The sequence below is a fragment of the Brassica napus genome, chromosome C5, assembly GCF_020379485.1.
Source record: "Brassica napus cultivar Da-Ae chromosome C5, Da-Ae, whole genome shotgun sequence".
Lineage (NCBI taxonomy): Eukaryota > Viridiplantae > Streptophyta > Magnoliopsida > Brassicales > Brassicaceae > Brassica > Brassica napus.
Window position 1 is genome coordinate 20,069,745 of NC_063448.1, and position 27,155 is coordinate 20,096,899.

The following is a 27,155-nucleotide window of genomic DNA, read 5'->3' on the forward strand; positions in this document are numbered from 1 at the left end:
GGAAAATGTTCAAGTGAAATGAGATGGGGGTTTTCTTTCTGGCTTATGGTGATGAGTAGGGCCGGACCTGGGCACTTCCCATTGGAACATTGGTCTTGGTCCCTAAACATCCGGGTCTGGTTTCCTATAAAAAACAGGAATGCCTTTATATTTGAATCCAAACGATTCACGGCTGTGGAGACCATGAGCAAAGTTTATGAAGAAGTGGCTCAAGTGATCGGTAAGGATTCAGTGGTGATGGAAGAGAGGTCATATGGTATTGGTAGTAGTTGTTGGTTAAGTCTAACATAGGGATGGAGTAGAGTAAAATAAATCTTTAGTAGGTGCGGCTTGACTTCTAAGATACAGATGTGTGTTGTGCTTTTGAATATCAGGAGGGTTTTGTCGGATATATGGTCCCTGGATGATGCCAAACTGGTTACTTCGCGCTGGCGGTTAAAAAGCATGCGGTTTTGAGACCGGCTGCTTAGCCTTCTGACCAGTTTCATGTTTCGTAAATTATGGAAGTGTTAGAAAAAATTGTAGATTGGAAATTTATGGTGGAGCATGAGGATTCTAACAAAGGGGTTATTTTCATCGCTCAAAGCGTTACAAGACTTGATTTACTACAATCTTATGTCAGCTATTTGGGCTGCAGGTTGTTAATGAAAGTGGCATGTTTTTGGAAGCTGGTTTGTTGCCTTTGGGTTGTATTGTTGTGTACGTAAGGCTGTCGTTGGTCTCACTCAATAATTCAGTGTATCACATATTCAGGTTTATACGCGCATTACTGTAACACAATAGAAATTTTATAATAGTACAAAACATGATCCAAGATAAGCGCTAAAGAACATGCATGTTTTTATCAGTATACATTCTTCTCTCTCTCAAATTTTCAGACCAAGTTATATCAGGGGTACATTAAAGAATACTTTGTATCAGATGATCCATTGTTCTTGATTTTTGAGCTGAGGCAAGACCAATCGAAAGGTGGAATAGCATAGGGTCCCTTAAGTATACCCTCAGCCATCAATCTGTACGTAGCCTCAGTCATATGGACACCATCCCAACAAATATACTTTGAAGGATCACTACAAGATTCCACTCCTTTAAAGCCACATTTCCTACCAAATGTGAAGTTATACGGTCCTCCAAAACCGCAGCAAGCGTGCAAAGGTCTATCTATGAACCCTGATAGGATAATTAATTCAGTTAGCAAATCTAATCAATGAACAGGGTCATGTAAGTGTATAGGGAGGATCAAGAAAACTAACCAAAATTTCCTGGTTCCTGAAAAAGGCGTAAGAGAGCATTGTAGTAGTCTGCGTATATGATGTTGACATGAGGGTACAGCTCCCGGAGCTTGTTGAGTTCTGCCTGAAGCTGGTCACTGTGGTATTTTGCAAACTTGTTCAACCATTTCAAACAACCTGAAGGATCGTATTCTTCCTTGTTTGATGTTTGGTATAATGTCAAGTAGGTTACTGAGCATCCTATGGGAAACTCTCCCGGCACAAGAAATGTTCTTCCCCCCATACCAATTAACTCCTGTTAAATTTATGCTTTAGATGTCCAGTCACAAAAACAAAACAAAAATACAGTGCTTTTGGTGTTCCATAGAGAGGCAGAACAAGAATTTGATGAGGTCATCAGAGTTACCGTGATTGCAGAAGAAATAGTACTGATCACCAGTGGAACAAACTCTCTGACCTCTTCAATGGTTTTGCCCACAAAGAAAACGTAATTATAGTCATTTCCTCCAATTTCTCCCATGAGAATCAAAGCATTTTTGATCATTTCTCTGCAGTCTAAAATAAAGATTTAACAAAGTAAACTATTATTACAAGTTAGCTGGAATGGTTGCGTCTTGGAGGTTAACATAAACGAGTAGGATCTCTAAGCACAAACCAGATACACACCTGATGGGGAGCCACATAGCTTAGGCAAAGCATCCTTGAAGCTCTTAAGCTGAACTCCTAAACTGACGTTGGTGTAAGAAAAATGAATCCCTCTCTCTTCGAGAAAGGAACGTTCCAGTGCCGTTGCTCCCCCTACCGCGAAATTAACTCCCTTTTCAAAGTGTGCGTTTTGAGACCCATAAAAAGGAGGCACAAGCGGAAAACCCAAGAATTCAGCTGTAAACCGAACTGTGGAAAAGAGAACTATAAGTTAGGAAACCAATGTGTTAAACTAGTTGATGTTTTTTTGGTGAAATTAAACTAGTTGATGTTTTCAGGTTTTTATACATAAATTTACGATTCAAGTAAGAGCATGCAAATGAAGAAGTTATACATAACAGTGATGCATACAGAAACACTTAAATAGGGGAACCGTTACATCAGAAAATAAAAACAAGAAAAGAGCAGAAAATAATCATTAGTAATTTATGTATATTTTCAAGTATTTTAGACAACTTAAAAGTATCTTATATATTTTGGATGTTTTTAATATATATTAAATCTAAAAATAAGTAATATATTTAGGTATATAAATCTATTTCGGTTACATTCGAGTACCCGGGATATTTCGGTTCGGGTCGGGTTCGGTTCTTTAGATACCAAAATTTTGAACCCGTTCGGATATTTAATCAATTTCGGTTCGGGTTCGATACTACTTTTTCGGATCGGGTTGGGTTCGGTTCTTCGGATGCGGGGTTTTTGCCCAGCCCTAATCACACTTGGTAATTTGTTGTGTATTTCAATAAGGGTGAAAACCAGAAACGATTACAAGTTCATGGTTCGGTTATGCTTGCTCTGTCCAGATAATATAGAAAGGCTCCGAGTTTTTCGGAAGATGTACACTCACACTCATACTGTAAAGACAAAAAAAAAGAGAGTTGAGACGTACCAATGAAATCGATGATGAGGCGGCCGTTTGAGAAACGGCCCGTGGGATGCTGAAAGAAGGTCTCTCCGTACGGAGGAAACGCCACGTGTGGGAGATGGTTAGGATCAGAGAGGCCGAGCAAGTTTCCGGTGTCGGCAATGGAATCACCGAAACTGATGATGGACTTGAATCGCCGACACTGCGTTTCCGAGTTTACAATAGTAGTGAGAAGTAGAGTAGATAAAAAGAAGATCATGAGCTTCTTCATCAACGGAGGACAACAGGGAGACGCCATGTGAGATGCTCGAAGCTTTGGTCTCCGGTCTCAGACGTCCCTTTCAATTTTAAATCCCTTCTCTTTCTATCTACTCCTTTCCTCACTTTTGTCAGTTTGTGAGCTGAAAATGAACAAAAAGACAAATAAAGAAGGGTTTACTCCCTCCTGCCACGTAGGCGGACACCTAGATAACTCGATCGATCTCGCGGCGACACGTGGCATGTGCTTTCGAAACACGGCGTTTCATTAAACGCAACTGTGATGGGCTTTCTTCGTGTTTTGCGTGTTGGGCTCTGGGTAAGTTGTTCTCTGCCCAAAACGATAACATTCTCTCTCTTAACCTTAATTACTCGATCAAAGCTTCACGGATCGTCTCTTCATTTCTGCGACGGCGATGCATGACGAGGCTTTGTGTTTTCTCATGAAACCCAGGCTGATAACAAGTGACCTAACCCTCTCAACCCGCGTGTCTTCATCCCATTCTTTGTTGTCCGCCGTTCGAAAGCTGCAGTCTACATGACGAATCAACTCGATGGGTTTCGATTGCGTCGTTTGATTGTCACTACGATCAACATACATGATTTCTTCCTCCTATTGCAATGGGAAATCAAAAACGTACCTTGCTTTCAGACGGTGAATCTACATATATAAATAGGTGAGTCTTGCTTCTGAAGATTTCATCATTTTATTCATCACAATCATATTAACTCTTAAATCTTTTGCAGAACACAATGACAAACTCCTCTCGCTATGAGCTATCGCCTATGAGAGGAAGCCTGGATGAAAGACAATCGTCGGAAACGATATCGGCACAATAGGAGGAAAGCTGCGACAGAAGAAAGGAGGAGGAAGAGAAAGCCATTGATGGTGGTGAAGAGGATAGAAAGAAGAGATCATTAATGGAGAGTGGGACAAAGCTAAGGCCAGGATACATGGTGATAAACAATGGCATGATTCATTATCAATCAAAGGTAACTGCTTGGAGCTCTTGAGTATAAATTTGTTTCTTCTCTGCAAGTTTTCTTTCTAATCCTGAAGTAGAATCTTTTAATTAATATGTCCTTTGTTGTAGGGAAAAGAATGGTTGTATGCATATGACTAATATTCTCTCAGTTCTTCATTTCAGATAATGTAAGGATCCTGATACCATGAACTGGTTTCGGTTTCATCAGGCTCCTTTACATATCTCATGCTGCTATTGAGGTAATTCTGTTTATTTTTAGCTTCTTTCGTGGTTATCACTTTTATAAACCTGGCTATCAGAAAGATTCCCAAACTCCCAATATGTTTCACATAAATATCTTCTCTATCAACTCATTCTATGAATGAATATTGCAGGGAATGGCCGGATAATACCTCCGTAATTTACAAATGACAGTCTCTTAAGCTTACAAGAAAGACACCGACGGCGAGCACCTACAAGTCAGTAATCATATGTGCAACCTCTACAATGTTTAAATGCATTGGTCTTCCAAAACCAAACCTGAATAGTGAATACTCACAACGTCTAAGCACACTTCTATGCAGGAATGTATGGTGCGTCTTAGTGTGCATGCCGGCTCACAATTCATTTTTTACATATATTATTAACATACAAGTGTAGATACACCACAGTTAAAAATTCTGAGTTTGTCTCTTGCAGTGACGAAACCGAGGAGAAGATGAGAGCTTTAATGAAAAAGTTTGGGCTGTAAGGTCAAGATCCAAGTCACTAAGGGAGAAGCTCACTTCGTTGTGTTCAGAGAACATTACAGAAGTTGCAAGGGAAGGAGGAAGTGACGAAGTAGAACTTAATTGGGACGGATACGAAAAAGCAAACCGAGAGATTTCATATGACAAGCTTAAATTGGCTGAAGAGAAAGCAATAAGAAAGGAACAAGACAAGATGAGAGCAGAAGAAGCTGCACACGCCAAGACAGAGAAGATGAGGAGAGTTGTGGAAAGAAATACATCAAGAGAGAGAGAGAGACCAAATAAAAGGAAGCACTGAAAAAACAAAACAGAACAAGAAGAATGCAACAGCTTAATGTTCTAAACTGAAGAAGAGACTCACATAGGTATAAGAAACTATTCCATGGACGCCTCAGACAAAGCAAGAAACTAACTTGATGATTATTTGGTTTTGTATATTTTTCCTCTCAGATTCACAAGAAGAAAACAAGTCTTGGTATAATTCCTATTGGAAAGTATATGGTGCTCAGTTACAGCCAAGCTGGAGAAACTGGACTTGGAACTGATAAGGAAAGAGAGGAGAAGGAGGAAAAGGAGGATATATTTCACTATCTGATCATATCCAAGCTGGCAAGAACCAACGGGAAAATGGTTTTCCATCAAAATTTGTTTTTTTTCTACTCTGGAATCACTGGATCCTGATTAACTCTTTTCAACTCATAGTTTATAGAGCTGTCCCATTACTGATAAAAGACTAATTCTCAGTTTCTCACTCAAACCAGAGTGACAACTGACGAACAGCTCCTACACATGAATATCCAAGAAGGTTAAGCTACTTATCAATGGTATTGGTTCTCTGGTTTACGAGAAGAAGATGAGAAAGACTTCTCACAATATCCTTAAACTTTAACATTTTCAAGCTTTTTCAACAGTTTCTTGATTGCAATGATTCTAACGTACAACGCGTATCCTCACGGTTCTCTAATAGAACAATGTTTAGCTAACAGTTATCGTTACGGGAAATTAGATGTTTACCATTTTCATTTTTGCCATCACTAGAGGGACATTTTCAAAAATATCTTCTTCATTAAGTGGCAAAACACTCTTACGTCTATGTTCTTTATATATATAAGAAATAAATATATTTAAATAAATAAAAACAAAAATAATAAAAAATAATTTTTTTAATTTTTTTCTGAATTATACTATTTCGAAATTCAAACCATAAACCCTAATACTCAATTCTAAACCATCAATCCTAAATCCTATTTTTTTTTTAAATACGAACCCTAAACCCTAAACCATCAATCCTAAACCCCATTTTTTTTTATATAAACCCTAAACCCTGAAACATCAACTCTAAACCCTAAACCCCGAAACATCAACTCTAAACCCTAAATCCTAAACCCTAAATCATCAACTCTAAACCCTAAAACATCAACTTTAAACCCTAAACTTCGACTCTAAACCTTAATCCATCAACACTAAACCCTAAACTATCAACACTAAACCCTAAACCCTAAAAAGTAAACTCTAAACCCTAAACCCTAAAAAATTAAACCTAAGCCCTAAAACATCAACTCTAAACCCTAAACCCTAAACTTTCAACTCTAAACCCTAAACCCTAAATCTTAAACCGTAAACCCTAAAACCCTAGAGTTGATGTTTTAGAGTTTAGATTTGAAGATTTAGGGTTTAGGGTTTACGTTTAGGGTTTAGGGTTGATGTTTTAGGGTATAGATTTGAAGGTTTAGGGTTTTAGGGGTTAGGGTTCAAATTTCAGAAAAATATAAGGTTTAGGGTTTAGAGTTGATGTTTTTGGGTTTTGATTTGAAGGTTTAGGGTTTAGGCTTTGGAGTTGATGTTTCGGGGTTTAGGGTTTAGAGTTGATGTTTCATGGTTTAGGGTTTAGAGTTGATGATTTAGGGTTTAAAGTTGATGTTTCAAGTTTAGATTTAGGGTTTATGGTTTAGGTTTAGGGGTTTAGAGTTGATGTTTTAGGGTTTAGATGAAGTTTTAGGGTTTAGGGTTTAGAGTTGATATTTCGGAGTTTAGGGTTTAGAGTTGATGATTTAGGGTTTAAAGTTGATGTTTTAAGTTTAGATTAGTTAACGATATGTTTTTTTCTATCAAAGGTAATTAAAAGGTTATAAATGTCATTTACCCTTCATTAAAGATGAGGGTAAAAGTGGTTAATGTAAACATGAAAAATGGTACTTTGAAAATGATATTTTTGGCAATTTCTCTACATACATAGAATATAAGAGTATTTTCATAAAAACAACATCAACAGAGATGCATAGCAACGAAAGATTTGTATGACGATGCTATCTATCTTTATGGCAACACTGAGCTCAATAATTGGGACGTAGAGTTCGTCAAAGTTGAGTATCAAAGTTAATAAATTAGAGAAAGTAACTCTATTATTAATTCTCCCTCCTTGAGTTTCACAACATGAGTTTAACAGTCTCATCGAAGGGTTTTTCGAGAAGATTTCAAGGCGGCCGAGAAAGAAAAATGGTAAGTAAAGATGTCTATGGAAAGATATTAATGCAAAAAGAATACACCAAAAATTGAAAGATATTATAGCTTAAAAATTGATTTTTTTTACATGATTGTAAATATAGTTAGATCGATAAAACTATTTTATCACTAAACCAAAAATTACCTATTTATAGGTCGATTTATTTTTAATATTGGAGATGATAATTCAATTATTTTAAAGGTATTAAAAATCAGTTGTAAATAAAATTATTTTTTTTCGTAGAAACCTGAATGAACAAGATAAAAGACTATTTGATCATATCAAAAATTTAATTAACTTTTTATTCATTTAGCTTGATTTCTTGAATATAATTTTAAGTTATGAAAATTAAAAAATATGAGTACAAATAATTTTAGTTTGTTCATCATGAATAAAAAAGCAATTTCTTATTCACCTACCATTATATATTTGTGTTATCGGTTCATTGTATATTTAAGATATATTTAAATACAAATGAAACCAAAAAATTAGAAAATTTAATTTAAAATATATAATTCAAGTAGTAATGAAAAAGATTCGTAGAAAGAAACACCATCTCAAGAAATAATTCATAGAAAACTATCATTTTATATTTATGATTAAGTTTTGTTTGAGGTTAAGCGCTTACTTATTTTAATGTTGTCTCTGAACTGATTTCAGTTGTGTTTAAGTTAGATTTTATGTATACTGGAATCATTTTTGTAAAATAAATCATATTAATCATCAACTTTAAAATAGAAAAAAAAATCTCATAATTTTGTTGATCAATCCACTTGGATCCGTCAAAAATCAATCATTAATATAATTAACTAAATTAAATGATTTACTTTTTACTAGATAAAAATGACTTGGTTAACGAAAAATAACATTTATTCATGTTTGACTGAAAACTTAGAATTAAAATTGGTGCAGTTATGAGTTAAAAATAAATTTGGCTAAATTTTAAAATGTAGAATTATTGTTTTATTTTTTCCTTTATAAATATGAATAAACATTCTCAACTAAAAACATATATGTCCACAACTAGATCAAATAAAAAATGTTCCACTTACAACACCATATAGGATAACAAACCAAAAACAAAAGCTCATTTTACAAACAAAATGGTTAGTTTGTAGAAGTTATCCCAATATTTTTTTCCAATACATCACTACCTCCTCTCTAGCTACTCCAACCAACAAACTATCATTGTTTGCCGACCCAAATACACTCTGTGTTCTCATATGAAAAAAACACAATATACCAAACAGTATACTATATACAAAACATTAATCTCTGAACAATAAAAATACAAAAATGTAACATTAATTCAGTAACAATCCGAGTGATAGGTATAACTGGAATAGTAGGTATATTTTCTGTTCGAGAAATAATTTCATGTTTCCATGTTACTTTGTTTAAGTTAAAATACTACAAAACTACTAAATTGCAAACTTATATATAGTATTTGCTTGACTGGTGTGGACAAGACTAAGCAATTAATATGATCTAAGTCTTTTTCATATTTACTATTGTATACGGTTACTAATCTAAAAAAGTCCAACAATTAGGACATACTCGCAAGTCCACCTATTCTTATTAATATGTTAATTCATAATGCTTCTCAAATTTAAACAGTATGCTTTTTAAATATAAAAGAATACACTAAATTTTAGCAAATAAAGAAAACCGATTTTTGTAAACTTAATTAATCTCACCATCTCTCGAACTTGCTCACACCAGAATAAATTACTCCCTCATTTGGTCTAATAGCAATCACCTTATCGTGAACCAAAAATTTCAAAACTAAGAACATTCACACAATCAATAAATCCAAACAAAGAAAAACTTCCAAAAATTATATTTTAAACAAATTATATATCATATCCCGCGCGTAGCGCGGACCGACCCTAGTAATAAATATAATAATTATAATGAATCATTTATTGGACGCAATGGGTAGAGAATCAATTATTTATTTTGTTCGTTGTTAGTTGATGCATGGCTTGCAGACTTCGAAAGAATTTTTTTTTTATTTTTTTTTTTAAGTTTTTGCTAAAACGTTAAATTCATTAAATATAAAGGTTTCAGTTATACAACAGTACATCTGAGGCTTAAGTTACCAAGGCAAAAAAAAGGTTAAAAACAAGGTAGCAGAAATGATCAATGACCTACATACAAAGAGCATGAAGTCACTATAACGAGAGGGACATGAGTCCCCTGAAGTTCTTTCTCAGGCGTCTAGCTGAGATGGCGTTGCGGATCTCCTTGTCGATGAGCTTGAACACGGAATGGACTGAGATAGAGGTGGTGTTGTGGAGGACGTTGTTGCGTTGCTTCCAGAGGTGATAGACGGTGGCCTGCGCGACGAGCTGCCTGAGAGTTGAAGGGCAACGGGAAGAAGAGACCCTGATCCAAGACATAAACTCCGCCCATGAGAGGATGTTGTGATAGTATCCAAGCCGCGCAAGAACAGGAGACCAGATAGCTGAACTGTAATCATAAGAGATGAGAAGATGATCTCTCGTTTTTTCAAAAGAGTTACAGAGGCAGCAAAGCGGAGAGGCTTGTGGAGACCATCTCGCTATTCTTGATCTAGTGGGGAGGCGGTTGAGATGTGCTACCCACATATTGAAATCAAATTTTGGGATTGCTCCTTTAAACCAAATAGAAGAAGCCCATGACTTGATAGGTTCAGAAGGTCTTAAGCATTCTCATGTTTTCGCAGCTGAGAATTCTTGTGCGTCGATACCGTCGGTGGTCTAGCTGACAACGTCATCATCATCAAGGGGAGTTGGGACTGGAATGGTTGTGAGGTAAATGTGAAGGGCTAGCGAGTTGTCTGATCAGGGAGAGGGGAGTCTCCATCTATTCGCCTCACACACCTCAGACACAGAAGCATTCAGAGGGACTCGAAGGAGCCTAGGGCCACCTGCACCAATAAACGAGATCAAGCTTCCAAAAGGGGTCCACGGGTCGAACCAGAAACTGGTGTTGTTTCCATTATGAATCGTGAACTTCATGAAGCTTGCAGCGAGGAGTTTCAAACCAAGAAGAGCATTCCAGGTCCAAGACTGAGTAGGCTTTTGCTCCAGTGCCCAGATGCTACTCTCCCTTAGGTGGTGGTGTTTATGCCACCTTGTCCAAAGAGATTGACTGTTAGACAGGAGCAGCCAGTAGTATCTGAGAGTAAGGGCAGTGTTCCATGAGGAGAACCTTCCAAGAGACCTTTGTCCCATACCCTGATTCAATGTCGCCAGTCCATAGGAACCGACTGCATAGAGATTCTTTTGCTGATACATCCCTTTGGCAAGAGAAAGGTTGACATCCAGAAAATAACCATGCCCGCAATAACAGTGCGAATCAGCTCAACTCTACCCGCGAAGGTAAGAGTTTTGGTTCCCCACGCTTTGAACCTCTTGACGACCTTGTCGATCAAATCAGCATATTCGGAAATTCTCAGTCTTCTAGACATCAAGGGGAGCCCCAGATATCTTATAGGGAGGGATCCCGGAGTGAAACCATATCTCGCTATAGCTGTTCCTTCTGTCTCATTTAACCCTGCATGAAACAGTTGTGTCTTTGATTGGTTCATTCTTAGGCCAGACCAGGAGGCGAAATCGTGAACCGCTTCTGTGATCCCATGCAACGATGACTCCCCACCATCAAAAAATATCATAATATCGTCGGCAAACATCAGGTGAGAGATACCCAGCTCCTCTGTTTTAGGGTGGTAAGTGATGTACCCAGCTTGAAATCTCGAGCTAGGCAGTTTAGATAGAACTTCCATAGCCAAAACAAAAAGGTAAGGGGATAGGGGGTCCCCCTGCCTCAAACCTTTACTGCTCTGGAAGTAGCCCTCGGAAGATCCATTCAAGGCAACAGAGAAAGACGGGGTGGTGATGCATTGTTTGATCCAGGACACAAAGTTTTGCGGGCATCCAATAGCGTTCAGCGTTGAAATTACGAAGTCCCATCGCACAGAGTCGAAAGCTTTCTTCAAATCAACTTTTAACATAGCTTTCTTCTTCACATTGTTTCTGTTATAGCCATGGATAATCTCTGTGGCTAGCAGAACATTTTCACCCAACAGACGACCTGGGATGAAAGCAGATTGTGCGTGAGAGATTACCGAGGATAGGACCTTCTTGAGCCTGTTTGCTAGGAGCTTGGCAATGACTTTGTATAATGTGTTCAAGCAAGAGATCGGCCTAAACTCCATCATTGATGTCGCATTCGGTACCTTCGGGATCAGAACCAGCATTGTTGCATTCCATTGTTTGAGGAGACAGCCCGTCCTGAAGAACTCCGCAACTGCATCCGTTACTTCCGGCCCCACAATAGGCCAGCAAGCAGTAAAGAACTTTGCAAGGTAGCCATCAGGGCCGCTAGTCTTGTTGTGGGGGAGGCTAAAGAAAGCGTCCTTGATTTCCTGGTTAGAGAACTGCTTACCGAGCTCTGATACTTCTGTCTCTGAGCATCTGTAAGACATGAGGAGGTCGATGTCTTCTTGCATAAAAGACTACTGATCAGAGGTGTCATTTAGAAGGTTTGAGAAGTACTCAACCGAATGGCAATGAATGTCTCCTTGAGATTCAATCCTAGTCCCATCAGCCGCGATCAGGTAGTGGATGTGGTTAATTGATTTCCTGGTTGCTACCATACGATGGTAGAAAGCAGTACTGCTGTCGCCAGCTGAGAAACAAGTGATGTGTGATCGTTGGCAGAAAAAAGACTCCTCTGCTTCAGCCAACAGCTTCCATTTGCGCTCCGTCTCAAGGACCCTTTCAGCATTTGCGGGAGAAGGGTTGGACATGGTGATTTCCTGAAGCTGAATTACAACCTGCTGAGCTTCTGCCACCTTCTTCTCGATACCGGAGTAATTATCCTTGCTGAATGATTTGATCACTCTCTTCATAGACTTTATTTTCTTTGAGACCCGATACATAGAGGTGCCTGCAATGTTCACAGAAAACCAGTGTTCCTCAACCACAAAACGGAAATTCTCATTGGTAAGCAAGAAGTTGAAGAATTTGAAGGGCTTCTTCCTGGTGTTTTGCTGAGAGGATAAACTGACTGAGCACGAAGCATGGTCTGAGAAGATAGGAGCTCCAAAAATTGCGCACGCAGAGGTGTGTGTAGCCAACCACTTGTCATTTGCCAACACACGGTCCAGTTTTTTGGCGATCGGGTGCAGCTTCCACCAGGTGAAAGTTGATCCCCTGAAGTTTAGGTCACTGAGATCAGCCTCAAGGAGACACTCTTTGAACTCCCTCATTTTCCTATCGACTTTTAGCGTTTGGGGGCAGGAGTGCTCGTAAGGATTTGCCATCTGATTAAAATCTCCAATAACAAGCCACGCTTTATCAACAACATCTTGACTAGCAGATAGCGTAACCAGCTCTTCCACAACTCTTTTCGAAGCTCTTCATCATATGACGCATAGACAATAGAGACCACACAGCAGTGTTGCCAGTCAGGTAGAAGAACCTCACAAGACACCATCTGCAGCGATTTACTAATAACCCTGATCCTTGCAGACTGGTGCCAAATGACCCAAATTTTGCCTTGCTCCGGAAAACCATAGTTATCTTCAAAAGACCAGCCAAGAAGCATATTATTCATGAACTTCATCTGCTTTGACTGTTTCACATGAGTCTCTACTTGACCACCAAAAAGAGGCTTATTATCCTTGATCCATTTTCTTATACCGCGTCAGTGACTGAAAATATTAAGACCGCGGACGTTCCACCCAAAAAGTTGTATATACATAAATCAGAGATTTTTGGGGCCCTTGCCCCGAAGCAGTTTCTGTTGCCGCTTGGATAACACCTTCGTGTAACCTCCGTATTCATCATCATAGTCGTCGTCTTTCTCAGGAGAGGAGACATCAGAAGAATCTGGTTCAATGCTGGAGGAGAGAGAGCCAGTGTCTAGTCCACCATTGAATTTTGAATCATGTAGGTCTTGAAGAACGACCGGTTGGCTGCACTCGCCTTCCTCTAAGATAGTTTCATTTTCGTGTGGAGCCAGTATCACATTTGAGGCCAAGAGAGGTACTGGAGGACCTGCCTTCTGGACATAAATATGAGTAGGCTTAGAGGGGGTCTTAGGTGGAGGAGGCTTTTGTTTCTTCACTGGAGGATCGACCTTTCTATTCTTAGGACAGTTCTCCAGGGAGTGACCAGGGCATTTGCACGCAGAGTAGGATTTAGGAGCTAGCTTGCAGCGCCTAATGCTATGGCCTATCTCCTTGCAGTGAGCGCAGACCTCAGGCATCCATGGACTAGAGACTCCAATTCTTGCCACTACCCCATTTTCAAATTGCGCATTTACCGTCTCCGAGAGGGTTTCCTTGGATCGATAAGAGTGAGCACCTTCGCAACCTCAAGATTTGTTTTGCTTACAGTCTCTGGGTGCAGCACCTTGGGATCCCCCACAAGGCTCGCAATCCTTTCTAGTCAATCTTCATTATAGAATTGCAGCGGAACGTTCTGATGTTCTAGCCAAATGGGTGCCGCCGTGATCTCCGGTTTGTCTGGCACCACTCCTGGTTCCCACTTTGCGACGAACATAGTCTGACCTTGGATTTTCCAGATACGCTGGTAGATGACACGAGCTCTAGTAGCAGCATTCGAAATCCTGATTAGAAAGGAGTTTCCTTCCATTTTGGTGACAGAGATGACTCGGTGATAGCGGCTCCAGATGACGTTTAGGACATTGTGGAGAAGTTTTTGCGTTGGGGCTTCGTGGTAGAACTGCCCTAAGACAAAGTAATCCCATGATTTTCTGTGTTTCTCGATCGCTTTGTTGGGAATCTTCACACAAACCTCCTTTGAAGGTAGGGTAGTTACATCACCCCTCTTTTGAAGGAAACGTGAGAAGCCCTTTACCATACACACCCAAGATTCATCAGATTTGGGGGTTGTCAGAGCTAGGGTTTCCGATGCAGGTTCGATTGGACCTTTTTCGGTATCTACAGTGGATTTCGGGGAAATCTCTGAATGATTTGCCTTTTCAGGCTCAACGATTGCTTCTTGACTTGAAGGGACCGTTGCAGAGGCCACATCTTGGGCCGTAGCCCCAAGGGGTGTGGAAGTTGGATTGGCTACAACCGTCGAAGGAGCAGACGATTCAGCTGAAACATAGCTAGGGTACACTGCAAGATCGACGAAAGCCGATTTCGGAGGAGATTTAGGGTTTGAAGCCTTCCCCAATTTTGGAGAACCTTTCTTGGCCGAAGGAGACTTCTTCTGGAGCTTTTTCTTCCCCATGAGGAGGGGAGAGTCTTTTAGGAGATTTGGGAGGGGGTTCCGACGCCGTGAAAGACACCGGCGGAGAAAAAAAAAGGACACTTTTATCGCCTGGGGAAGAGCCACTCGAAGAGAGAGAAAAAGTGGACGAAAGAAATGTTATTAATTATACATTAAATACAGTATTATTATTACTATTTTTGAAGGTAGGTGTAAATTAAAATCGTTTAGAGATTTTAACGTACATTGATATGAAAATATTTTTGTTAACTACATTTTGGTCCGAAACTTCTAAGATTTTTTTAAAAGAACGTATGATATGAAATTATCTAAAATAAAGATTAGTATCAATATAACATGATTTTCACAACTAAAACTTGAGAACCACGTCTCCCAGACAACAACACAATGTAATACAACAACACAATATGTAATACAAATACATGAACCAGCAACAACACAGTATAATATAAATACATCACTACAAGAAAACATAAGCTTAACCAAGGCGGTTTTCCTCGTGAGTTCGTCGTAAAAGAGGCTTTACGAGGAATTAGCGAGGAAACACGTTTTCTCGTTACTCATCCGTCGTAACACATATTTCCTCGCCAATTCGTCGTAACTTAGCGAGGAAAATATTTCGTCGTAAAGACGAAGTACATCATTTCGTCGTAAAGACCACGTAAATATTCCACGTAAGGAGGTCGCTATATTTCCTCGTAAATACCTCGAAACGTGTTCCTCGTAAACTACACGTAAATACCTCGAAAGTGTTTCCTCGTAAAATAAACGTAACTACCACGAAAGTATTTTCTCGTAAAATACTCGTTTATCTTTCCTCGTCATTTCCTCTTAAATGTTTCCTCGTAAAATACTCGTTTATTTTTTCTCGTCATTTCCTCGTAAAGTTTCCACGTAAATAGGTCGTAAATTAGCTACGAATTTACTTCTTTTTTTTTATTTTACAGAATTTAAAAATATAATTAAAAAATAATTAAAATTATTTAATTTATTAATAAAATTATAATTTAAATAAAATCAAATCAATACGAAAATATTTTATATATAAATAAGTTTTGAATTTATAATACAACAACCGAAAAAAAAAAGAACTAAGGGTCGTTCATCGCCTGGTAGAATTCCTCACTCCTCCTCGCAACATCCGCCTCGTTATGTATGTCGGATGACTCGCCTGGAATGGGATGTTGTTGTCGCATGTTCCTCAACATGGACTCCCATTCCGGATTTGTGGCCGCTATAACGTCCAAGAAGCCCTCGACTCCACCCATACGAGCTTTTGTCGCGGCCAACTCGTTACGCAGCTCAGTGACTTCATCATCCCGTCGCTGACCATAAGACGATGTCGCTCTCGGAACATCGTTGACGGAACCAATCTCCAACGTCCGTCCCTTTTTTTTAGGGACAACTTTAAAAACAAAAAATAAATATTGTTAGTAAAAATTTAAAGTTAAATTAAATGAATAATAAAAAATTAAAATTTTTGAAAATTTACCTCCTCGTAAATCTTATCCACTTCAAGTGTGGATAAGGTGACGGGTAATCCGTCGGTAGAATGTTGGGTCAGCTGGGTCTGGCGGTCTTCAACCCGAGCAACCACGTCGTTGTAGATTTGCTCGTACTTGCCATCTACAAATACGCCCGCCTTGTTCTTGTGGGTCCTCTCGTAAAGTTCCATAAGAGACGGGAGATGTCCCGTCTCTTTGGCCTAAAAAACATTTAAGAAAGTTAGAATAAAAATATATATATTAAAAAAATTATTTAATAAAATATTTAATTACCATTTCCAAACGGACACCGGCGTGGGGTTTTTGGCCCGTAGTGTAAAGCATCGGCCCGTTTCCTTGCTCATCGACCATGTTACGGGAGTTAGAGCAAGACTGGGCGATTCTAATGGAATCAGGAAGACACCAATAACGGATGAGGCCATCCCACACATCTGTGGTGAGCTCAGCGGGTTTGCCACGTTCATACCCCTTCACGATCCAGTCACCCTTCCAGTTGGAGACCGTGTCCAACAAGCGAACTTTCGCCTTCGCGATAAACTTCTTCCTCACCCTCTCAGTGATCCCCAAGGCCCAATTATATTTTTGCTGTTGGAAAAAATAAATTAACAATTAGTCTTTTAGAAAGTATATATATAAATCATGAAAAAATTAAAGTATATATAATTAATTAATAGAAATAGTGCAATAATCTTGTCTAACTAGATTTTTTTAAGAATCTTTCCCTTTTAATAGTATATATATATATATATAGTTATGGGAGAGGCATGGCCGGATTGGGACATAAACGTTTTAATATTAATCTTAATTAATAAAATCGACAACTAGGGACCATGTAATATATAATGCTCTTTTAAATTTGGGAGTCAACACAAATGTTTCATCCGGTTTGTGCATAGAACCGGGCATAGAGGGAGGGAATTAGGACTAGCACCGTATTGAGTGGGCTCACGGTGAAACCACAACACAACATGGTAGCAGTCAGCGTAATTGATGGTGGCATTAGGATAGAGCTTTTGGAGTATGATGAGCTACTTCTGGAGCTGGTCATTATGGTACTCAGAAAATTCATTAGGCCACTTTAGACATCCGGTTAAATAGTCGTAATCCTTCGCGTTTGTTGAACTAAATCTGGTTAAACATGAAGCAGAGCATCCGGTTGGGAACTTTCCAAGGACTAGAAATGTTCTGGCTCCCATGTTGTACAGTTCCTATGCATTGAAAAAATTCACCAGCGGTTACCTTTAGTCCATATACAAGTATCTATTCGCAGATATCTACTTATATGTATTGATGTAGATAAGTATCGTAAGCTTTAAATTAATCTTATTGATAAAACTAAATAATATGTATTGATACCACCTGATGTAGATAAATGCAAAGAATCTATTTAATCTAAGAATATATAAGAATTTATGCATTTTTGAATTCGTTGAGCTACCGAAAACAAGGTTGAAAATACTTTTTTTAGTGCTTAAAAAGGTACTTTATAAAAATATCAAAATCAGTGAAACTTAATACTAAAAGACTATATAAATCCTAAAACAATAAATTAATGAAACTCAAGCTAGTGTCCAAAAAAAAGGCAACTCAGGCTCAGTGCCGTGCCTCCATTGTAAATAATGAAACTTTCGGCTTACGGAAGAAGATTTTTAAGAAAATTAATAGGGGCATATTTCATTAGTTTTCTTTACATCAAGGCATCTTTCATTAGTTATTTTTCTGATCAAGTCATCTTTTATTCATTTATATTTCTTTTTTTGTAACTGCTATCCTACGTAATAGACAATAGAAGATCTTTCATTTCAGGCATCTATATATATTGGTATAAGAATATACTAGATTTTGATCCGCGCCCCCGCGCGGATGCTGGATTTAAATTTTGTTCAATATAATTTATAAACCATTTATTTTATAAAATGTCCATTTATATTTTTATGTTTTGTAAATTCCATTTAGAGTAATATATATGATTTATAATGTAAAAATGTTATATTAAGAGCTTTTTCAATCTCTACATAATATTATATCTATAATTCTATAACTTGATGCAGTTTGATATAAGTGTAAGATTCATATATTAACTTACTGGGTTTTTTTTGTTTATTTATTTAAAAAACGTTTAATTTTTTTTGTTGTAGTTGATCATGAATTATTATTAGTTTTATGATATTTTATTTTCTTGAAAATTGTATTGTAGCAGATTAGAATCTATATTATCTATTATATATTATAGTTTCTGTTTTTATTTTCACCACAAAGAAACAACAACCATAAATCTACTTTATTTTATTTCAATAATTAATATGTCAATTATTTTTAAATAATGGCTTAAACTAAATAATAAAGTGAATTGGGTCATAAAATTGGGCTAGAGTATATAAAAAATTAGTCTATCAATTATTTAAAGAATTGGGCTGGTCCAACTAATCCAACTAATTACTCCGGGAAAAAAACGTATATGCTAAAAGCTCAACTACTTTTTTGCTTTCTCCTAAACTTCTACGTCGCTCCTTCACTGTCTCTCTCTTTGACACATGCAAACTGATGTTGCCTCTCTCTTTGATCTGATCTCCGTCTCGATTATGACTCAAAAAACTGATCAAATACAAAATCGGAGGAATCCTAATCCATAATCATCAGATTGTTCATCGATTTATTCAAAAAAAGGTTAGACTGTTTATATTCTTTTTATTTAATTGACATTGTGAACGATTAGGTGTTTTCAATCATAAAAATTGTTCAAATCTTTTTTAGATCTGGCATCTCTAATAGTAGATTGGCCATCTCCGTTAAAATCTTTGAAGATTAGCATGTAATAGATAAAGTTAGTGTTAATTTGGAATCTTTGTGTACATCGAAACTCAATTATATGATGACCAGATATTGGAATCATTGCAAGGTACCGTAAAGAAGAAAAAGGAGATGATTTGATTAAACGCTTTCTATCGAATTATGACAGAAGCAAAGTTGGGTTTCTATTTCTCTTAAACGATTTCGGTTTGGTAGGTTCTTTTTTTTCTAGTTTCTATTTTGAATATTCATTGGTTGTTCTGTCACTTCTATAACTCACAAAAGAAAAAGGCAACTTTGATTATTTATAGTTGATAATGTTTTTGTTTTTTTTACTTGTGTTCCAGAGATGATCCTAACGAAGCATTATTCTCTATTCATAATTTTACTAAGAGCATAAGCAGCGGGTGATAGTTCAGGTTTACATCTCTTAAAACTCTTTCTTTGTTCTTTTGAAATTATTATGTGTTTACTAAAAGCATGTCTTATCCTTTACACGGTTGATATGAGACACATAGTGAAGGAAAACAAAGACTGAAACAAACGAATGAAAAGCATAAACAACTTGTCTTGTATATCAGGTAGTGTATCTTCACTTTCGTTTAGTAATTATTTGTGAAAAAACTGTCATGTTTGACTACAAAAGATTCAATGATCAATCTATTTTTTCTATGTTTTTGTATGCTTTCAGGTGATGAAGGTGTCATTGATAAGAATTGGTCATGTTGGAGAAGAAAGATCAGTAACCGTTGGATCACAAATATCAAATAAAATTGCCAACCTTGCGAACAAACCAAGGTTAGTATAATTTAAAAATGAGTAGTTCATACATTAATCAAGAAATAGAATCGTTTAGGATTGTGGTAGATGTACGGGTGACTGCTGATGGCATGTACTTCTTATTTGCCTTACGCTTGTTTGTTTCATTTCTTGATTGACTTGAATGGTTGTGTTTGATGTAGTATTTCTGAAATATTTTAATTTATATCAATGCATAATTTTGATTGTTGATAAGTAATCCATAACAATAAAATAACATCGGTCTTATTAATAACAACAGTGTTCAAGAATTCTGAAAGTAAACTCCTCTTTCTTCACGAACTGAAATCTGCAATACAAAAAAAAAAAACTTAGTCTGGTCTTATAAATTACTTTAATACATTAACTGTGAAACAATTTTCCTAGGTCATTAAGATAATATTTTCAAACGACATACCTTATCAAAAAACATCATCCAAGGTTGTTGAAAATTTCTTTGAAAACTACATTCATGGTTTTCCTCTGAGGCTTTCCATCTTTACCAAGAGCCAAAATTTTCAATCCTTTCTTTGAGGTCACTCTAGATATTGCCACATATAGCTGTCCATGGGAAAACACAGGCTTTGGTAAAAACAGACTCACCTCCGATAGAGATTGTCCTTGGCTTTTGTTTATTGTAATAGCAAAAGCAACTGCCAAAGGTAGTTGCCTTCTGCGCATTTTAAAAGGCAATCGGGTGTCTGATGGTGTTATTGATAGTCTCGGAATATCTACTATCTGTCCAACCTTTTCCCCAGTTATGATTCTGGCTTGAACCATCAAATCCATCACTTGAGTGATCTGAAGCCTGGTTCCATTCATTAACCCTGCTGTAGGATTAATATTCCTTAAAACCATTACGGGACAACCAACCTTCAGTCTGAGACTATGATTTGGTAAACCTGAAACTTTTATGGTGTTTAGAAAATCAGGACCAAGAGCTTCGTCGTTAACTGAATTTGTATCAGAAGGATCAATACTATCTTCGCTGATATAAATCTTTTCTTCTCCTGAAACGCACCAAAAAAATTAGAAAATATTTATATGTGATATACGTGAACATAGTTATGAAAGAACTTTGTCTATACTTACCATCGAGCATATCTAACATGTAATCGTTGATAATGTTCACATCTTCATTAGTAGGACACAAAATAGCTCTTTCTTTGAAGAATTTTGGCTCTTTGTTTTGTTGTAGTGAAGCAAAATCTCCATAAATTGCTTTGCTGATAGCTTCTATAGGATTATCAGCGTCCGTTATTAAAAATTCTTCTGGAATTTCGATCTCAGCTTCACCATCATTAGGCTCTGCAATCTTACCTTCACCAACCTTCAAAATCCAATCCGAGAAATCTTTTAGATCATCGGCCTCTTCAATTGTCAAATCACCAGCCAACAACTGCATGTTCTTTGTGAGTTTGAGTACTTTACAGTACTCCCAAAGATATGAAGAATTCAGTGCGGCCAAAACAATTTCGGCTCTTCCAGCTCCATTTATGACAGGTAGAACCTGTCTAAAATCGCCTCCAAAAACCACCACCTTTCCACCAAATGGCAAGGTTCTGTGCTTCCCAACAACATCAGACATACTTCTATCCAAAGCTTCAAAACAATACTTGCTCATCATAGGTGCTTCATCCCATATAATCATTGATGCTTCTCTTACTAAATTTGCTTGATCTGAACCATGAACCATAGTACATGAAGAAAATTCATCAGGGTTAAGTGGTATACCAAATCTTGAATGAGCAGTCCTACCGCCTGGTAACAACAAAGAAGCAATTCCACTTGATGCAACATTAAGAACAATATCTCCTTTACTTCTGATAGCTGCTGATAGTAATTTCCAAAGGAAAGTTTTACCAGTCCCACCAAAGCCATAAACAAAAAAAGCTCCCCTTGTTCCTTTTGTCACAGCATGAAGAATTTCATCATATATTTTCCTCTGTTCATCTGTCATCTTCGGAAGATCAGACTGTAGAGTTTCTAACAATGCTTCATGTGGATAACTGCGCTCGTCTACGATAAGGACATTCGAATCATTGATGTTTGTTTCTGGAGGTTGTGGCATAGAAGTGAATTTAGCAAGAGAAGTCCCTAAACGCCTCAATTGTTTCTCAACCTCTTGTAATGCAAACTTCTTTTTGTCCTCATCACTTAACAAAAGGTCTACAAAACAAAGGTAACAGAATAAGAATAAAGCCATTTGTCATCATTCGCAGTAGTTGAGACAATTTAAGAAAATAGAAACAAAAATGTCAATATTACCTGGCCTGTTCAGAATTTTCCTGCGATTATACTCCATATCTTCAGACAAATATTGCCATGTTTGTTCCCATACAGTCTCCGACATAACTAAACTATTGTTGATGAGCATCGTCGCAAACAAATTTCGTAGTTCATTTGCTGAACCAGCATGACTTCTCCTAATTAGATCGTCAATATACTCTTGATCATCATCTAACAATCCACAAGCAAAACATGCTTCTTTGTATCCACAATGAACAACACCTCCAAAAGTACAAATGTCTTCGTAACTGGTAGCGCCTTTTACAACGTTTAACAACACACGTAGATAGTAAGAATCTTCTTGCGCACGTGGAGCATAGTTTATCCTACCAATGCTAAATCCCCTCTTGCGTCTTTTGAATTTCTTCTCCTTTTTGTGGTAAGTAAAGAAGTTGGGAATTTGGGCATAAGTGATAGTTCCACGCTTCTTTGGTTCTTTGTGAAAAAATATGAAAAGGTATCCCATCTATCACGGTGTTTAGTTATGAATTTATTTATTTGGTAAATGAATATATGATAATAAATATTGTATGATAGTTTCACTAAACAACATGATTTTGGGCGGCTGAACTTTTTTGGTTTCCGTTTGTTTAAAAATTTTAAAACCCAAAGCATATCTTTTTTTTTTGTTTATTTGTGTAGTTAGAATTATACCAAAATTAATTAGCATCATATTTTTTTAAATTAAGCTCAAGTATTTACGGCTGTGTCTCAGCTATTTTGTTTCAACTTTATGCTATATATTGAATATTCTTTGGTTGTATAACTCATTTAGAATATGCTATATATTGAATATTCTTTGTTTGCAATAAGTTTAATGAGGTGTTTGCAGCCGTGTACTCAAAACTCTAATGTTTCATACGTCTGCACTTACAGAGATGATGGAGGATGCTTAAATTGCTATTAGTTGATGCAATTGTTTGCAAAAACAAAGGGACATTAACAATTCGATCCTGGACAATCATATTACAACTAAAGGTATGCTCTTAATATTATGCCTCTCATTTGTAAATATCCGGCACAATCATATTATAATCTCATTTATGTTTTGAAAAAATAGATAGATAAGAATATAAATATAATAACCAATTCATAAATTTATTATTAATTTATTAAACGCAAAACAGAATAAGTCCAAATAGAGCAAAACAATAGAATAAAACACCAAATGAAAAAAACCAGCAAATAAAAAAAGCAACACATTCTATTCAGTTTTAGTTTTCTCCGGCTTGATTGTATCCGTGCACAACTTCTTAGAGGCCGAGGTCACATCAGGTAGATCATCGTTATCCTTTCGCTTAGAGAATGGAGTGGTCACATCTTCAGCAGAATTCTGAGAATTAGGATCAAACTTTGAAACCTGTAAAACAATATAATAAATTTCTTTGTCAATCTTAGCAGAACGAATATAGGTAACATGCTATTTGATTTGAGTAATAGAAGGGCATGTACCTCTCCAGCAGAGAAGATAGACGAACCAGACTCAATAAGAGAAACTGGAGCAGTTTGAGATTCGATTTTATGAATCTCTTCACCACCCCTTACTTCTGCCACCAAGTAAGTGTCTGCTCCGTTTGTGACATTGTCTGAGCTAATCGAAATACCAAAACAAAATGATTTCCCAACTAAATTCTGTATTGGTTCAGGGAGATCTTCTGGATCTTCAATCTGACACATAAACATATAAAAAAAGATCAGTTATATGTTTTTATGTTCGTAGAATTAATAAACACACTCAAATATACTTGTCTCATCGTATGAGCCATTCCAAAGCTCCACAGCTTCGTTACCAATAACAGTTTTTCCAACAGAGTCAAGCAACATCAGTTTGCATGTGTCACTGTCATCTGCCACATACACATGAAGCTTGTACCTAACATTTGAGTGTGAGAAATTAGTAATATATTTAGATTAACACTGAAAAATTTATTAGAAGAATAATTTGCACTTACTTTGGAGACACATTAGTGACATTAGCACGACAGTTCTCACAACGCCATAATGGTTTTTCATTTTGTGCAATTCTTCTAGGATCATTTCTACCGATCCTAGTAACACGGCGGTTGCATCCATTTGCATCATGTCCAAAAAAGAACCAACCCCAACCAGTGTTAATTGATTCGATGGAGCACACGATTTTACATTTCTGCGCCTGGATAATTAAAAAACACACAATCTTATAGTACTAAGCCGTAATCAGATCTCCAATTCATAATATTACTTATGAGAAAATTTAAAAATAACCTCAACAGCCACCAAAATCTCAGAAATTGAACAGACTTGAACATCATCCCAATCTTCTGCTTGCTGCTTCACAGCCTTGTAAGCCGGTTTGTTTTCCACAATAGCAAGAGGAAGCAACGCTTGCAACAGCCTGAATTTTGTTAATGTACAAATTACCAATATTTTACAAAAGACATCCACATAAAAATGCCTCTAAAATCTGGATCTAAATGTACCTTTCTTTAAAATCAACTGCTTCTTGCATTTCTGGGTTGAGAGTCACAAGGGAAGCATCAAATGCATTTGTTATTTGTATATTTCCTAATCAACAATAAACTTGCTGATGTAAGCTTACATTTTAATTTAGTCAAACCCGAATTACTTAGAAAATTATAGATAAATGTTTATACCTTTGTAGTAGCTGATTTTAGCAAACCTAATCAAACATATTATTAGTTTCCCTTCATTCTCTTGAAGATGAGATTCAATAAGTTCTGTGAATCTTCCCCACAGACAACACTCCATGTCGTTCCCACTGAAATTCAAGATGCCAATTAAAAAACGTTGATTATAGTTCTTATACAGATTGGAAGATAACAAAATATTTCTTACTTTGTGTCACGTAGTCGGAATACAACCCTCTTACGATCTTCGTTCTTGACCTTCACAGTCTGTATAGTGCGCATATCAAAAATTTCACCGATGACATCTGTTCAAAAAATATTGTTGAATAGTTTATAAATCAGTGAAAAAGTATGGATTAATATAAGAAAAAAAAACACAAACGAATATCATACCAATTAGGAAATAGGGATTCAATTTTCCCTCAATGATATCTTCATAACTTGCAAGATCAAGGAAGTGGTTGTTGTTTTGTAAATCAGATTTTGATATGACTGTTTCACCACTGATTGTCATCTTGTACTGCAGGTTAGTTGGTCGATACTGCCCACCAGCCTGGGATACGGTGAAGTTTTCAACAAATCGCCATTCTCCAATTGGTAAGCCTCGCTGAACCCGGAACATTTGACTTCGTTTGCATGAAGCATGAATCTTACCACCCTGTGAGAAGGAGAAACAAAGTATTAAAGTACGTTCATAATTGTAATCTATATAAATATATATGTTTAAAATATTTTCCTACTGTTTCATCTGCAAGAATGCACTCAAGTGTTTCTCCTCCAAAGTTCTGTTTCCAGGAATGAAGCATCTTCACACGTACTCTCCACCCGGTTTTGAAAGGCTTGACATCCTTAAGCAGGTTACAACTCGCGTTACTCGACATCTCTTGTTAAAAAGTTGATTTTTTGGTGATGGGTTGAGAAGTAATAATTTGAGTCGTAGAGGGATATCTATATATATGGTTACGAAAATTGGTGAGCACGTTAAATATCACAAGGAAAATCTAACCATTAAGATATTGGTTGATTGTATGGTTGATAGATATTTGGGTATATTCCTTTTTCTCTTACGGAATACATTAATCTATTGTTATATTTGTTTGCAATGATTTAGGTAACTAATTATGGAGGATCTCGATGGCTTTTAAGGAGATACGGATGCAATATAAGACATTTGGAAATATCTATATCTTGTAGAAAAAAAGACGTGGGCTGAAGGTTTAGTTTAGAAAATTAAGGAAATCATATATTCTATATTGCAACCGAGATTCAAGCGAGAATTCAAACTCTCTAGATTGTAACGGAGAATCTGGTTAATTTTGTTAAATTACGAAAAGGACATTAATGAAGTCAGGAAAGAAAACGTTTTGTCCTGCTAACCTTGTGTCCAAACAACAATAATTTTTTTTTAAAAGTTTGCTATCCTTGTATCCAAACAGTACCAAAAGGTACTTCAGTTTTAATAATATAGATACTAATAAAGCAGAATCTCTAATAGGATTATGTCTTTATGTTTTTGAGTTATTTACATTGATATGCCATTCTTATTTTTGGAATATTTAATTTTTTTCCCAATATACTTTTCAACCAATGAAATCTTACCATTTTAAATACATTCATAAATCTCACGCTTTAATAAAATCTCAGTGATTAAAAAAAAGTATTGGCCTATCGAATAATTGTGTAGGATATGCAATAAAAATCTATTTTTTTTTTACAATCGACATGCAACATAATCGTTTGGTTAAAAAAAATTGGTGAGTATTTATTTCTTTTGTCAAAAAACAGTTATTTATTTCTTTGTATTTATATATTTTTTAAAATTGTATAGATAATGTTTACAATATATAAATACATGTAGCTAATATAATGACTTCTATTTATATTGTTTTATATACAACTTTCAACTTTGTATTTAAATACAAGTTAAAAAATTACAAAATCTAGTATATACTATTAGAACAGAATTCCTATTATGATTATGCCCTTGCTTTTTGAAGTTATTTACATAACCATGCCACTTCTTATTTATTTTTTAAAAAACAAAAATTTCTATTAATCAACCAATCAAAAACAAGGATTTTTAAAACCACCTGTTTTTTAGTATTCATAATCTGCTGGATATCTAAAAGTATCTATTTTATAATATTCTGGATATAGAATATTATATATTTTCAAAATAAAGATTTTCAAAACCTGGACACCAATCAATTTGGCATATCGAGTGTAAAAATTGGAAACACAATATATGGTTTGAGAGTTATTATTCATCTGAAATTAGTTAATAGAAATTAATATTTAACTTTGGCAACATTCATTATCGTTGAAAGTAATATCAAATAATAGAGATATATATAATAAGATTTTTCTAAATATGGCATTCAAATTTTAAAAATCAATAAACTTCGTCTATAATATTAGGTATATTGTTAGGCCGAGTAATACAATATATTTTGGATAGTTTTAAATATTTTTACTTACGATGGATCCATCAAACGCCCAAATTAATATAATGTTCCATGGATCTATACTATTAAAACTACTTTATTTCATTTACACTAATAATAAATCAAACTTATTTTAAAAAATAAAAAAAGTATTTTTTCTGATTTTGTTAAC

At 36.2% G+C, this 27,155-nt stretch overlaps 2 protein-coding genes, 1 long non-coding RNA gene and 1 pseudogene across 9 annotated transcripts; 2 read left to right on the forward strand and 2 right to left on the reverse strand.

Moving 5' to 3' along the window:
• Positions 1 to 770: 770 nt before the first annotated feature.
• On the reverse strand, positions 771 to 3,216 carry LOC106397338 (GDSL esterase/lipase At1g28580). Its single transcript, XM_013837928.3, has 5 exons — positions 2,827 to 3,216; positions 1,899 to 2,126; positions 1,639 to 1,787; positions 1,254 to 1,527; positions 771 to 1,170 (listed from the first exon to the last, which is right to left on the reverse strand). The coding sequence occupies exons 1-5, from the start codon at positions 3,098 to 3,100 to the stop codon at positions 890 to 892; spliced, it is 1,206 nt and encodes a 401-aa protein (XP_013693382.1). The 5' UTR covers positions 3,101 to 3,216; the 3' UTR covers positions 771 to 889.
• A 765-nt stretch (positions 3,217 to 3,981) lies between these two features.
• Positions 3,982 to 5,684, forward strand: LOC106398910 (annotated as a pseudogene).
• Positions 5,685 to 9,451: 3,767 nt separating this feature from the next.
• Positions 9,452 to 9,886, reverse strand: LOC106398909. The gene has a single exon (XM_013839408.1). It carries the CDS (start codon positions 9,884 to 9,886, stop codon positions 9,452 to 9,454), a length of 435 nt encoding a protein of 144 aa, XP_013694862.1.
• Positions 9,887 to 16,996: 7,110 nt separating this feature from the next.
• On the forward strand, positions 16,997 to 25,915 carry LOC106400065. 7 transcript variants are annotated; one of them, XR_007324285.1, is made up of 8 exons: positions 16,997 to 18,702; positions 18,916 to 19,037; positions 19,173 to 19,244; positions 19,344 to 19,406; positions 19,517 to 19,623; positions 22,789 to 25,225; positions 25,323 to 25,396; positions 25,651 to 25,915. It is a non-coding gene; the product is annotated as an uncharacterized LOC106400065 (long non-coding RNA). The 7 variants fall into 7 exon arrangements; XR_007324289.1 differs by having other exon boundaries at positions 22,789 to 25,136; positions 25,295 to 25,396; XR_007324287.1 differs by having other exon boundaries at positions 17,004 to 18,702; positions 19,173 to 19,406; positions 22,789 to 22,890; positions 25,066 to 25,225.
• The last annotated feature ends 1,240 nt before the right edge of the window (positions 25,916 to 27,155 follow it).